General features: G+C 40.0%; 2 protein-coding genes across 2 annotated transcripts; both read left to right on the top strand.

The window, feature by feature from the left end:
• The first annotated feature begins 685 nt into the window (after positions 1-685).
• Positions 686-4,603, top strand: tyrp1a (tyrosinase-related protein 1a). The gene is made up of 7 exons (XM_086165611.1): positions 686-1,197; positions 1,645-1,967; positions 2,496-2,700; positions 2,777-2,944; positions 3,067-3,246; positions 3,862-4,008; positions 4,102-4,603. The coding sequence occupies exons 1-7, from the start codon at positions 810-812 to the stop codon at positions 4,287-4,289; spliced, it is 1,599 nt and encodes a 532-aa protein (XP_086021737.1). The 5' UTR covers positions 686-809; the 3' UTR covers positions 4,290-4,603.
• A 1,040-nt stretch (positions 4,604-5,643) lies between these two features.
• lurap1l (leucine rich adaptor protein 1 like) lies at positions 5,644-11,543 on the top strand. Its single transcript, XM_086165612.1, has 2 exons — positions 5,644-6,161; positions 8,408-11,543. Exons 1-2 carry the CDS (start codon positions 5,964-5,966, stop codon positions 8,795-8,797), a joined length of 588 nt encoding a protein of 195 aa, XP_086021738.1. The 5' UTR covers positions 5,644-5,963; the 3' UTR covers positions 8,798-11,543.
• Positions 11,544-15,382: the final 3,839 nt, after the last annotated feature.

The raw sequence follows: 15,382 nt of genomic DNA, 5'->3' as shown, positions 1-15,382 counted from the left end.
CCAATCAATATTTATTGCACGTGGAATAGCAAAAGCTCCAATCCCTGTGGGCTTTTTCAGGATTTCATGGTTCGAGTCTGACAATTTATTGAGCAAGAAAATGTTTCCGTATATAACAACCCCAAGACAGCACATCTTGGTGATTCAAAGTTGATAATTCCTACTGTGCCCCATAGGCTGTTTGTAAAAGGCCACTACTCCGTGTTAAATTAATTCTATCACAGTACTCTTAATTATAATCAATGTTATGGATAAAAACACATTGTCCCACTTCTTCTGGCTCAGAGCGAAGTTTCAAAGAGTGCTTTTAATTAACTATTTTCTAAATGTTGAATTTAGGTTATCTGCTTGCCTCCATGTAGTTTTCTTCAGCCAGACCTATTCATTCATTCAAAGTTGTGCTTTTAGCTGAACCTTTATTTCTGCAATTGATTAAATGTTGTCGCTGTTTTTTTTTTCCTATCTTCCTTTTTCTAAGCACAAAATAACAGTCCAGTGGGCTTTTAGAAGATAATGGTGTGCATGACTGGATCACACTGCTTACTTTTTCTCATTTCTCAGTAGGTAATATGATGTTAGGCCTATGTGATGGAATCACGTGGAAGTCAGAAAATCTGGGCAGTCATGCGCTAATCCGGTATTTAAGGTCAGTTCCCCAGTTTGTGGGGGGGCAGATGCAGGGGCCTTGGTCCGTGGGAGGGGAAAGTCTAGCACACTCATTCAGACGATAAGTTGATCCTCGCTGTGTAGAAGTGATGCACTAAGGAGTCAGGGTTTTTTTTACAGTGCATTTACGTGCAAATAACTAAATGGATCTGCTTTGTGTAAAATCTGCACCCAAGATGTTGCGGAGTTGCTTTTTGGCACTAATGGGTGCTGCGGTCATAAGTGCCCAGTTCCCCAGAGAGTGCGTAACGCCCGAGGGCCTCCGGAGCGGACAATGCTGCCCGTCACCCTTCGGTCTGAGCAACGACCCGTGTGGGGTAAACACCGGGCGCGGGCAGTGTGTGTCCATCGCGGTGGACCCGCGACCTCATGGCCCGCAGTACCCACACGACGGGCGGGATGACCGAGAAAGATGGCCTGTGCGTTTCTTCAACAGAACATGCCAATGCAACGGAAACTTCAGTGGTTATAACTGCGGGCGCTGCAGACACGGGTGGAGCGGGGTCAACTGTGACCAGCGGATATCTGTTGGTAGGTTCAGATTTTCTTTAATTATTATGATTATTATTATTATGATTATTATTATTATTGCTTATTGTTATTATTATTATTGCTGTTATTGTTGTCATAATCATTATTGCTGTTATTATTGTTATTATTGTTATTATCATAATTGTTGTTGTTGTTGCTGTTATCATTATTATTATTATTATTATTATTATTATTATTATTATTATTACATACGTAGGAAATCGTTGGGAGCTAATCCGTTTAGAATTTTCTACATTTTGGGCCCATTTCAAGGGGTCTGAAATTTATTCACCCATTTTAAAAGATCGCATCAGAAACCCGTGACACCTGCGGAACTGGTCCTCTGGCGCAGGTCTTCTCTGCGATTTTCTCCATCCCGAACAGCCAGATTCCAGTTCCCTCATGAAACATCGTGCTAATCCATTTCTTCCCCGCCGATCCGTCCAGTAAGGAGGAACGTGATGCTGCTCAGTGCGGAGGAGAAGCGCGCCTTCGTGAACGCGCTGGATCTGGCAAAGCGCACAGTACATCCGGAACTGGTGATCGCCGTCCGACGCTTTCCGGAGATCTTCGGCCCCGACGGGAATACCATGCAGTTCGAAAACATCACAATTTACAACTACTTCGTCTGGACGCACTACTACTCAGTTAGCAAGACCTTCCTGGGTGCCGGGCAGCCGAGTTTCGGCGGGGTGGATTTCTCGCATGAGGGGCCTGGTTTCGTCACTTGGCACCGGTACCACCTCCTGCAGCTGGAACGGGATATGCAGGTAAGAAAACACACTTTAACCAGTGCCCCGATGTTTCATATCCCGAGGCGAATAGTCAGTTTTAAAGTACCAATAAATTGTCGACTAATATTCTTCCTCAACTCAGCTGGTGTCTGTTTACTTTGCGTAATGAGTGTTTCCCCAAAATAATTGGCGAAGAAACGTGCAACGGTATTTCATCCCTCAAAGAGCGAGAAGAATGTAAATTTTAAGCTTATTATGGGCTGAGATTCGAACAAAAACACTCTTTAGCAAAGCACAAGGAAACCACAAACGCTGTAGCCTGAGGTTACATATTCATTTCCTTGGAAGTGTGGTTGTGGAAGTCTACAGCCCCACAGGTCCTCTCTTCCTCACCAGCCTCACTTGATATTATTTGAATAATGACTTTTGAGCGTTCATAGCAGAAAAGTAATTTATCAGTGACTGCTTTTACAGAAACTCATATTCACAAGTGTTGCAGGTTAAATTTTAAATCCTTGCATGTCCGAAGACAGCTGTTCTCATTCCACCTCATGACCCCCCCAGGACATGCTGCAGGACGCCTCCTTCGCTCTGCCCTACTGGAACTTTGCCATTGGTGGAAGCACATGTGACATCTGCACTGATGACCTGATGGGGGCGAGGAGCTCTTTCGATATGAACTCCCTGAGCGCCAACTCCATCTTCTCTCAGTGGAGGGTCATCTGTGAGAATGTAGAAGATTATGACACGCAGGGAACCATTTGCAACAGTAAGTGCATTGCTTACCAACGCCAGAATGATCCCTTGTGAGATGTATTTACAAAGATTGTTTATTCTCATCCCAGGCACAGAGACCTCTCCTATTAGGAGGAATCCGGCAGGAAATGTCAACAGGCCAATGGTGCAACGGCTCCCAGAACCTCAGGATGTGGCAGATTGTCTGCAGGTGAACACTTTTGACACACCACCCTACTACTCCACCTCCTCGCAGAGTTTCAGAAACACCATCGAAGGTAAGTACATCTTTCTGGTCATTTGGTCGAATGTAGCCTTTAATTTGGGGATCATTTTGTAGACGTGTCCACATTTTGTCATTGGCTTTTTTGGCTCATGGTGGTCTGTGCTGTAACATCAGGTTATAGTGCCCCCCAGGGAAACTATGACCCAGTGGTGAGGAGTCTCCACAACCTGGCTCATCTCTTCCTGAATGGAACTGGAGGACAGACCCATCTCTCACCCAACGACCCCATCTTCGTCCTGCTCCACACTTACACCGACGCCATATTTGACGAGTGGTTGAGGAGGCACAGTCCAGGTGTTCTGCCAAATAATCCTAGTGAAAAAAATGTGATTTGTTCAGCAGAGCATCAGTTATCAGCATAATGAGCTTTTCTGGGCCCATTACCTGTCAATTTATATTTGGTTGAAATGTATGTATAGTATAATCACCTGTCAAAGATAACAAGACATCACAACTTCACTTGCTGGATCCTTTGAAAACATAATTTTAATTAAATTCAAAACCAAAAATATTCACTGCTTAATACAATGTAGAAAGTAATGATGTACATTTTCAAGTTCAAGGATAGGTTCTTTTTTTTCACAGTGGAGGTATAGAATAGCTCAAGATTTGACTGCTTTGACAGCTCAACATTTTGACTGCTCCATGTCTCAGGAAAAATTGTCGCTTTTATAAAATTGATGACTATATATATAGTGTATATATGTATGTGTGTGTGTGTGTGTGTGTGCGCACGTGTGTGTGTGTGTGTGTGTGTGTGTGTACAGTTTACAATGGTTAAATGATTAAGTTCAATTACAATGGTTTAAAGTTTTAAATTGTAGGGGGAAAAAAAAACTTTATTAACAATTTCACAAACCTCAAATGATGCCTCCGTAGGAAGTCTAACATTTTGAATTTTGTGTACAGATTCAGCTGTGTATCCAGATGAAAATGCTCCTATTGGTCACAATAGGCGCTACAACATGGTGCCTTTCTGGCCCCCAGTCACTAATGCAGAGATGTTTGTGACTGCCCCTGAAAATCTTGGCTACTCTTATGAAGCTGTATGGCCAGGTATTATTATATTTTGAATTACTTCGAGTTTTGTAACATTATAAATACAGCATTTAATGTTGAATTAATAAATTCTATTATTTGTCTTCCTAGGTCAAGCTTTTACCATGACTGAAATCATCACCATGGCTATTGTTGCTGCCCTTATGGTTGTTGCTGTCATTTTTGTTGTCACCACATGCGCTGTGCGTGCCAGGTCTCACAAAATGGAGGGTCACCAGCCTCTTCTCGGGGATCAGTACCAGCGGTACGATGATGAAAAAAGCCAATCTGTTGTCTAGGATTATGGTTCAGTTGTCAACCTCACTTTAGTGATACAGCAGTTTTTAAAAATTGAATCTATTACATTAGAGATCATGCATAGATCACTGGATACTACAAGGTGCTAGAAAACTAACACTTGGGTTACATTAATAGCCGTTATCGAAAATCTGGTTTATATCATGATTTGTTTACAAATCCTTAAACACTGTACTTTTACAAAAAAGCAATATTTAATATCTATTAATTGTCAAGGAAAAGAAAACATGCAGCACATACCCGTTATATAGAGTTTTAAAACCCCTTTTAAAAAAGAAGATTATAAAGAAGAAATACAAGACTGTTGGTGCAAAAGCGATACTATTGAGTTCTGCTGAAATCTGATTTTGCAGAAGCTTTTCAAATACAGATTCAGCGACATCTCGTGGTAAAGTTGCAAAATGCAGCTAAATAAAATCCCTCTCGTGTCTGTGGAACAGATTCGAACAGATTAACAAATATTTGTTTCATGCTACGATACGGAAAAAAACCTGCCTCTATCCACTCCAGTATTCCGTTTAAAAACAATATATATATATATATATATATATATATATATATATATATATATATATATATATAAAATGCTATAATTGGTGACAATTATTATCAACCCCTTCCCCAAATCCAATAATTCAAGGCGAATTAGTTAAGTGCGAAGAAATGTATGAAGTTTATTGTTTGATGATTCACTTGAACTGGAAAGAATGTAGACTCTTAGAGATTCAGAAAGTGCTAAATCTTGTATACTTAGATAAATAAAAAAATAGCGTCAAAGTGACATTAACGTGATTTAAAAGTCCCATCACCCGTAACCTCCGTCGTTTGTGCTGAGACTTTCATTGCTGGAATTTCAGACTCGTGTAGAGGACACACTACGGCCACAAGGGGACGCAATCGTTTAACGTCAGAAACTGAAAGACTGAAAGCCGACAGGCTTCAGGTTGATTGATTTAGACAAATGGACGAGACGATCTGGAAAATGGATTGCAAGAATGAAAACAATGGAAAGAAAAGTTGTGTTTTAGAGACCAGTCAACGGGCCCTGATGTCAGTCTCACTGATGCGTTACTTTTCATATGAGACTTTCAACCTTACGATCGAAGAAGAAAAACACACATTTCTCTAAAATGGTGGTGAACACACTCGTTTTATTACTTTTATACTGGTTTTAAAATTGTGTTGGATCCGGGTGGACATATAAATTATTCAAATGATTAAAAAGGTTTTGTCTCCCAAGTGGATTATTCGACTAAGCAACTTGCAAGACGTGTTTATTCACTGGACAACACGTGACTTTGCGGCGTGACTTCACCTGTCCGGTGTCTGGTTTCCGAGGTTATGGGAGGGCGTTAACGGGAGCGCGTCAACACTGAAGTGTCACGCTGCTAGTCGCGGAGGTTACCGTCCGTGGGGTGTGCGCCGTGGGTCCGTGGCTCGGAAGACCCACGCTGTGACCGAGTGGGGCGGAAGTGGTGCGGTCGCACGCGGGCTTGCGGCTCCTTGACTCGGGTTAGTGTTCGGAATCAGTCGCCACTTCGCCGCGTCACTAGCCGACGCTGGAAGTTCACCAGCTTCCAAACACAGCGTGAGTCCATCGTGTCTCCCACCTCACACCACCACCACCACCAACAACAACTCCGTGACTTTCCGTCATGGACGAGGACGGCAGCGTTCTCCCCGAGTTGAAGGATATTGAAACGAAGTTGGGTCGGAAAGTTCCAGAGAGTCTCATCCGTTCTCTCGTCGGGGGTAAAGTTCTGGAGAAGAGCGCAACCAACGGCCGACTACCGGCTAGCTCCGCCGATTTGAAACGACTGGAGAGCAAATTGCTGTTCCTCAAACAAGAAATGGTGAGTTTCAAGAAGCCTAATTATGGAAAATTAAATGTAAGAAAAGTAAACTTTTATCCCGTTTCCACCGGTAATTTCTTTGGTACGAATTTATCAGGCGAAAATGTATCTCCCAGTCGTATTAAAAGCAGAGTGGTTTTAAAACGGCTGTTATCGTGGCATATGCAGGCTTTTTCAACCTCTGCATTTATGGCCTTGGAAGGCTGAATCCCAGGGGGAATGAAGCAACATGTGGCAGTGAAGTGAAGTGATGGGAGAGCCTTTGTCTTACATTGAGACTCAGGGCTATTCACACCTGCACCGTGCACCCACAGTGCCCCCCTACCCAAAGGGGCGAGACCCTGTGCTCGGGCAAATCTGCACCATTAAATCCCCTTTTCAGTTTAATAGTACATTTTAAACAAAATACAAGCCTTCTGAGGTGAGATGTCGTACGCAATGACGAATCCCGCGTTCTTTCAAGTGAGGTCAGAAAGGGCATTGGGTTTCCTGAGCAGATGGTCAAGTTGACCGGGTTTTGTGGACTAGTAGTGGCTGCTGCTGCTGCTGACTGGCCCCTCATCACAGGCTTACTGCTGATAGGCTTTAGTCTTGATGTGACACAGCAAATGTGACCACTTTTGTCAAAATGTACCATCATCAGGCAACTTTTGTCTTCTGCACACCACCTAAGTGTTGAATCACTGACTATGCCCCCAATGCTGACATATCGGACATACTTGATTTTGAATAATGAGTATGAATGCTTTTTTGAGACTTATTTCATTTTCAGGCTATCCTGGGCTTCTCCTGTTTGTTTGGCTCCCTTCACAGCTTAATCACTAATCCAATCAGACTGCTCTGTTTTAGTGCACAGCAGGTTTGGGATGAACATTATTTCAGAGTCTGCTGCCTGTCTGCATTCAGTGGTTGAGAATGGCTCCTTGTTTGCCTCATATAATAAATACGTTCCTTCAGTTTCACTGCAATTTCCCCATTGTAGAGAAAATCGGGCAGAATAATTATTTAATCATTAAACTAATTTCATATTGTTGATCTGCTGAGGCAAGCTTTTTAACATAACAAAAGTTCAGGATTAAATTGCATTATGACTGTCTGTTTGCCATCAGTTTAGTTATCTCCCTGGGGAAGAAAAAAAAAATGCAGTGTGAGGTTAACAGAAAACTGTCTGCAAACTGTAGACTAAAGAAAGGCTGGTTCATCAAGGCAGCTTGTCTGGAATAGTGTACCAGTATTGTTTGTGGACGTCTGCCCCAGAGCATTAAGTGACAGGCTGTTACAACTCTCCCTTTACCATTTTTAATTCTGACACAAGGGAATCCATTGGAATGACTCTATAGGCTACCCACTTCCATTCTCAATTAATGGCACAACTGTTGTAGCACACGCTTAAATCAATGGCCATACTGTACTAAGCAGGCGTATTACTCAAAATCCAGGGCATTTCCTGGCTCTGCTTCTGAGCAGAGTGACTAGGTCTGTGACAGCAGCAGTTTAGTCTTTGTTCACAAGACAGTCTAAACAAAATAGCACAGATTGTTCTGGCCATGGTCAGACACAATGCTCACAGTTGTTGAGAGAGAAAGAAAGTCACAGTAAGCTCAATTAAGTAGCTCTTCCTCTGCTTTTAATTATATCGACTCCCATTGGAGAAAGGAGTTTCGACAGTAGTAAATAAACAGTAAATTTAAAATGTTCTGCATGAAGTATTTCCTGTTTGTATATAGTTGTCATAGCTTTAAAGTCTGGCGTGGGTCTTGTGGTACTATCGGAGCTGTGGTTTCTGAACTTTAAGTGCAATAAAAGTTGTAAATAACGATACGCCTTTGTTTAAGTTAGAGGTGTGTCACTACCGTCTGCATTTCCAAGAAGAGTTCAATCCAAGGTATCTTATTCTTGTATCGGTAGCTGCATTTAAAGAACAGACTCTTGTCTTCTTTCCCTCCATTAAAGATCACTCTCAGCTTAGTCAATTAGCAAAGCTCCGTTATCTCATAGTCTGACATCGAGATTTCCTCAAGTGTGCTGATTACAGGACCTCCTAATGGTGATGGTAAACCTCAGGAAATTCTATCTAATTCAGTATTTGTAAAAAGCAGTAGCTAGTAGTAGTTAACAATACTTTTTGAGGATATGAGATGTTCAGCTCATTAGTTGCCAATGCTTGGGGATGACTATACATATTAAAACATCTGCATAGTCCAATTATGACAATCTGACTCTAGTCTTTATTTCCACACATACAGGCACACTTGCGAGCCATTGATGTGAAGCTGATGCAACAGCTGATGTCAATCAACGAGGGCATTGAATCCATTCGCTGGATGATCGAAGACAAAGGAGGTGTGGCCAGCCAAGAGGGGAGCATGAGTGGCAGTTTGTATAGCCTGTCAGACAGCCAGGATGGTGCGTCACTGGGAGGGAGCTTCAACAGCTTGAATGACGTTAATAGTGATGGACTCGATGGTCTGTCTGTTGGTAGTTATCTGGATACTCTGGCTGAGGATCTACCAAATGACCCTTCACCAACAGACCTGGACTGCTTGATGGATAAAACAGTCATTGATGGCGAGGCTTTTAGCAAATCGCCCCTGAAACTCAGGGTGGAATCAGATGAATACTACTGCTTTGGATAATAAGATAAATGCCCTGCCTACAAAGCCTGATATATTTAAGAATCTGTGATTTTTTTTAAAAAATAAATAAATAAAATAAGGCAACTGTCATTTTATGTTTGGGTTTTTGACATTTTTATAAAGAGACAGAAACGTCAACAAATTAACTTGCAATTTTTATTTTCAAACCAATGTCCTTATCTTCCATTGCTACTTAATGTCACTCCAAAACCTATAGGTCTTATTTTTATGTCTTAATGTAATGAAGCAGGTTGTTTTAACAATAAATCCTGCTCAAGTTTGCATTTTATTTTATTTATTATTGAATTATTGGTTATACTTGGAATTTCTTATTCTTATTCCATACCAATACCTTTGTATTTTTTTTGACTGGTTCTGTAAAAAGCTGAAAATTAATGGCGTGGTAAAGAAAAGTAGTAGCTGAAGTTTTCAGGTTCAACTCAGATCAAATGATCTAAGTTAAGGAGTAGATTAGGATTTAGCAGCCATTTGGAAAATTGGTAATTTCATGCTGTGTGACGAAAGAGGCTAAACTTTTGTAATTCATTGAAGAGTTAATGCCAGTACAATTTGCTACCATGCCAAATCCTGAGCACCAGTGTCCATGAAAGGTCTTGTCTTTAATATTTCCTGAGATGTTTTGACTGAAGCTAAAGTTAACTCAGCGAATAGAAGAATCCAAAAAATGCCATCTTACACACCAGAGATTAGTTGCACATTTAAGCAGATATGCTTGACTGAAAACCAAAGCAATTATCTTACAAATAATTTAGGCCTCAGGCAAACCCTATTCACACCAGATGGGAGATTTGTTGATGGGGAGCATATGTGAAACACATGGGTGTGTGCACATTTTATTCTTTGTCAAAAAAAAAAGACTTATATTGAGATTTGAGGCCGTTGCTGTACATTAACTTGCTTGAATCTTTCATGTTAACACAAATTTGTCACATTTGTGCTTGATACTGCCTTGTTTTGAAAAGCAAAGTGTTGTTTTTTGTTTTTGTTTTTATTATTGCTGATTATTTTCTTTTGAAATGAAATAATATATTGTGATTCAAGCCTGGTTTGTAGTTTTAAAATTTTTTAATCCAAATGTCCGTCCTCCATATGTGGTAATTGTCAATTTTGAAAAACAAAATTGGTTCTCTGGTTTCATTATAGCATTTTAATGAGATGGAAAGTGAACATTTGGGTGGATCCTTAAATAGTAAATATAAGTTAAGAACAATCTCTTCATAATTACTCTGTTATGGAGCGTACAAAATATCCACATAAATTCACTGTGTCCCTCCGTATCACATTCCTTTGATGCTACGTAGAACAATGTTTCTAAATTTGGCGAGTGACTGCTTATTTTTGCATTTTAAAATTCCTCACACAATTAGTAGAGTTTGGCAGTTTCGCATATTCCGGATGGGGCCACAGGTAGTATTGTATATGAGGACTCAGGTTACCAAAAGCTAATAAGAATCTCATCTGAGAGCAGCATTTGAAATGGGGTCCACTGAAACTAACACCATTTACAAGTGACACTGGAGTGAAATGCCAGCCACACTGAATATGTGAAGCTGTTTTTTCAATTTAATGCCTCTTTTTCTTTCTATCTAGTATATGCAATAATTTGAAGTTACAGGGTGAATATCCAGGGAACGTCATTGTACTGTAGGACAGATCAGATCCAAGGTCTTTTTGGCCTGCATGTAAATGATCAGTCCCACTTAATTCGTTAGCAGGCAGAGGTCTGATATCAAGATTTGACAGTGGAAGTGCTTGTTGGAAACAATTTGAATTATTCACATTGTCCACGCATTCTTCCCTTATTTGCTTCTTATTTTATTTGAGGTGCAGCTGATCATGACAGGGGATTTCTCAGATGATTCCTATAGGATTCAATCCCTCATAAAGCAAAATGCACAATTAATATTTGGAATTTTTGTGTAGCAATTCTTCCAGACGGATATAGCTATTTAATCTAGGTCTGTAAAGCCTACTTGTAACTTTGTCTCACGGCAAGTGCAAAGCTGCTTAATTTGGTTTTGTGCTGCCTTTCCTTATCTTTACCTTCCAGAGGCTTTGGCAAGCTTAATCTCTGTGTAAACCTGAACCCCAGCTAAGACCACTAAACTCAAGAACCCTGTGAATGGCAGCATGACCTCCCTTGTCAGCATTTCAATTAAAACACAAAAAGATCTCTCAACTTCTCCTAATTTCATGTCTTAACAAATGTAACCTTGTCTCGTCTGAGTGATAGCTAATATCCCGAAGGAAGTGTTATTTTTGTGACTGATGTGAACGGGGTCTGAGCAAGAACAGGCTCTGCAAGTTCATGCTGTCATAGAAATAAGTTAAAAAGCACAAACAAGAAGGCACATGAACCGAGGTTATTTTAAAGTCTGGGTAATTGTGTTTTACCTCCATGTAATGGAAAACTAGTGGACACATGGTTTAAAGAAATTCCATGATATGACCTTCAACATTGGATGAACTCAACCATATAGACATCACACAAAATTAAAATCCAATTTGTTCATTATTTTAATATTATTTATACCGGTATGTTTTGTTGAACAAGACAGAAATACAGCACAAAATGTGTATCGCCAGAATAATAAATCAAATACGGCTTAATGGTAATCCTGTTTAGTTATTTCCGTTTGGTTTTGTCTATATTGTGATTGATTTCTCTCCTTTTTATGTTTGTAAATGATAAGCTAAAAGGCGGACATTAAAACCAAATCAATTTTTTACAAAGCAGTGGTCTATGTTTGGATGTATACCTTGAACTTATGTTTAAAACAGATGGTGGCAATATTCAGTTAAATTAAATCAATCAGGTGTTTAGCTACTTACGTCACTGAATTGCCTAAGAGGAAGGGACCAGTTGACCAATTGAAGTGATGTACCTAAATATTGCAAACAATGATTTTTTAATTTTTATTTTGAATAAGTTTGGTTAAGTTGGCTGTTACCCTGCTCTCAGGCTGAATTTGCATTTCTGTAAAGCAGGCAAAGCGAAAATAAAAAGAATTAAAGCTGCAGCCCCTCGTGTTTAGGAGCAAAGTGCAAAACAATGATTTATTCATTCCCTCTGTCAAGCCTCAGTTGCTTTACTTGAGCGCAAATAATTAAGCTCCCTTCCAGTCAAGGCGGACACTTCCAACAGGGATCCATTAGCAAATTAGACCAGTGGTTGGGCCTGCACCGTGAGATGAAGGGAAACCAATACTGTCTGGAATCTGAGAAACTGTCACTGGGCTCCCAAATGAGGACACAGGATATGGGTTACGAGAGTAGTTTTTAGAGTAGTGGGGGCATCAAAGGAGCCATAGACACAGCTGACTTCTCGCACAGGAAGCCACAGATATAAGTTTCACTTTATTCGGCTCTAATGATGAGGATTTCCTTGCAGCCCTCAGTTTTATGTGCACAGTTCACTTTATTCTCTGTTTTTGACAAGACTAAAGAACTTGATAAACATAATGCTAATGAAAAAAATAAATCTCATATGATTGATATTTCAATGAAAATTGGTGATGAGTTACTGTGATATTTGCATGTATGCTAATAGTTGTAATGGATATAGCCCATGAGATTGATTATCTCAACCTTATTACGTTGCTTGACATACACAGCTCTATGCAGAGTGATTTATGAAGCTGTGGAAAACTTAATAAGGCCTGTCCCAAAGCATGAATATCTTGTTTCGCTCAGGAAAAGTACTTCATGAATGTGGAGGTTAGCTGCAGTCCTAATTATGTGCTTCACAAGACATTTTCTGCATTGCTGATGCCATGATAGCATTCACGGTGTTCCACTGAACACATTAAAACATGATTATACATCATATTAAAAGGAAAAAGTCACCCTCCATTGGCCTAAGCTGTATGCATTTCTTTTGGAGCTTTGCTTGTCATGCACACTACAGTCGGCAAAAGAAATAAAGCAGTGTTTTGTTCGACAATGCAAATATTAGGCCATCGGCGCTCATTAACTATTCGGCTGGGATTTAGAATAACACTCCTTGGAATCTTCTTTAAACATCAAATAGACAACATCTGAGAAATTTAAATACAGAAAGTGGTTGCCTGAGAGCAATGCCGGCCAGGCAAAATTCCATCCTTAGTTAAATAAACACATTTGCTCTAAAGTTGGTTTGCAAGAAAGTTTATAAATCATGCCTGACAATCTCTAATTGGTTTTCCACATATTTCATTTTTAACTTGGACAGAGGTTACAGCAAAAATTGTTTGGCATCCTTATTCTATAATGTAACCAAAAGTAGTTTTTAATTTTACAGTTGCATTCTCCTACAAAGTTGAGAGTCCAAGCTGCTGAACATATTCAAACTTTGCAAAATAACTGTTTATACCCTAGGTGTCTATGGTGCAGAGTTTAGCACTTTTGCTTCACAGGACTTTGCACGTCTCGATATGTGGCCCTGCGATTCACTGATGACCAATCCAGGGAGATCCCTGCCTCGAGCCCATGGTCTGCTGGGACTGGGTCCACTTCCCCCACAACTCTGTTTTGGGTAAGTGGAATAAAGAATGAATTGCTCCAATTACAACATTTGTTTGTCACTGTTTTCTATCGAAGGCTGGAACCGGTAGAACCTGTTACGAGCTATGATGATCACAGTGTCAACATATACTCACTCATTTTGATGTTTCCTCCTGAAGCGCCTCTGAGAGTCAATTTTCTTAAGAAATAGGATTTGCTGGTTAGTCATCAATAGTCATTGGGGTGAAACCTTAATTCTGGTAACCAGTCTCATGGGGAACAGAACATGTCTTTGAAAACGTTTCCAAAAATGTAAAAAAATGTTGAAATGCCATGTTATTTTTTCCATTAAGGTTTGGAGATTTGGATGACATTAGATAGCAAACAAGACATGAATATCTCAGTATTTATTTCCCCCCCCCCCAAAAAAAAATACATATATATATTTATATATATATATATATATATATATATGTGTGTGTGTGTGTGTGTATGCGTGTGTGTATTTGTGTATTTAGGTATTCAAATCAATATTAACTAAACTTTATCTTGAAAATTGATAAAAGAAAAATAGAATGAATGCAACACAAACAAATTAAAAGAAATTCAAAATGCTGAAAGTGCTATTGCTATTATTCAAATTCTGATGCTAAATAATATAACAGTGGTGTTCCCGGCTCCTCCTAGTGTGTCGAAGTGTTGTTGAGCAAGACACTGAACCCCTAATTGCTCCCCCGGCGCTGGTCAACAGCAGCCTACTGCTCATGGTTCATCCGTGATGGGTTAATTGCAGAGAATGAATTTCCCCATGGGGATTAATAAAGGATAAATTATAATTATTATAGATAATTATAGAAGACCAAGGGGTGTTCTCCTTTACCCTCCCAGGGAACCATATGTCCGCCGCCTGGCCTCATTCCACACAGTGAAACAAGGACATCCAAGTGTATCAACAAGAAGCAAAACACATTTTTGACTGTTGGGGGACTGAAATGTGCTGGGTAGCCCTGTGACATCCGAGCCTGGTTCGATACTATCTGGACTGAAAGCCTCTCTTCCTGACCAGACTAAAGCGGGCAGAGCTGTTGATCTAGCTGAGATTAAACAACAGGCTACATCAGTCAGGAGCCTTAAACAGATAGAAAGGACAGAACAAAGCAAAACGCTATCCTATTTGATCCTCCCTTTTTTCACTCCCTTTTGCTCTTTCTATCCAGGCCAGGAAGCCTTTCCATGGCTACATTAAGAATCAAAGGGTTTTTCTTTCCACGGCACAGTGACCCTGTGAGAGGGTCTGAGTATGTTGTTCTGTGACAGACAACTTTGAGTCTTTAGTGCGGGATAGAAATTCAAAAGTGTTATCATATAAGCTTTCAAGTTTAAACTGGCCATCTGGGAATGCGTCTAATTTGTAGTACTGGATAAGACACATAAGCAGCCAAATAAGGAAACAAACTTCCTTCTCAAAAATATTCTCACGCTGCTGTTTCCTTGTATTCTTGAGGAATATAGACAACTCAGAGCAGCAGGCAAGACGATGGCAAAAGGTCAAAAATCTTTTTAAGTGTTTCCTGGCAACATGATAAAGCCATGTCATTTAAAGAAATAGGGCTGGGGTTTACAAACACTGCTTGAAAGACCGTTCTGGACAAATGGCTTAACTGCTTCGAAACTCCTTGGGAACTGATTCAGGAAAAATAAAAGTGTCTCAGGGTCAACTGGAGAGCATTGCAATTAATTGACCCCTAACATGTGTGAAACATTGCACTGATGTTTTGCATGATCTGGGTGTACATTGTCACATTCATTATGTTTCTGTCTGCGTTATTGCATTTTTATTACTTTATGTGGCATTTTGATATGATAGTTATTCAGGCAATGCGTTGCAAGTATTAAATATAACAGTTCCCATAAAATATGTTAATCTGGTGTTTCTTCAAGGCTCACACTGAATTTGAAAGAAGAATTTTATTCGGATACGCTGCAAGCATGTCAGTTAGAACAAGACCATGCAGTTCATCCCTCCGTCCTATTTTTATTTTTCCATCACCAATACTGGAACTTTTTTGCAAGTCGTCAATC

Source organism: Fistularia commersonii, chromosome 19 (assembly GCF_037954325.1).
Source record: "Fistularia commersonii isolate RoL2024-O1a breed Wild chromosome 19, RoL_Fcom_v1.0, whole genome shotgun sequence".
NCBI classification, from domain to species: Eukaryota; Metazoa; Chordata; class Actinopteri; order Syngnathiformes; family Fistulariidae; genus Fistularia; species Fistularia commersonii.
Note: the sequence above shows the minus strand (reverse complement) of the source record. Positions and strands in the feature narration are given on the sequence as shown.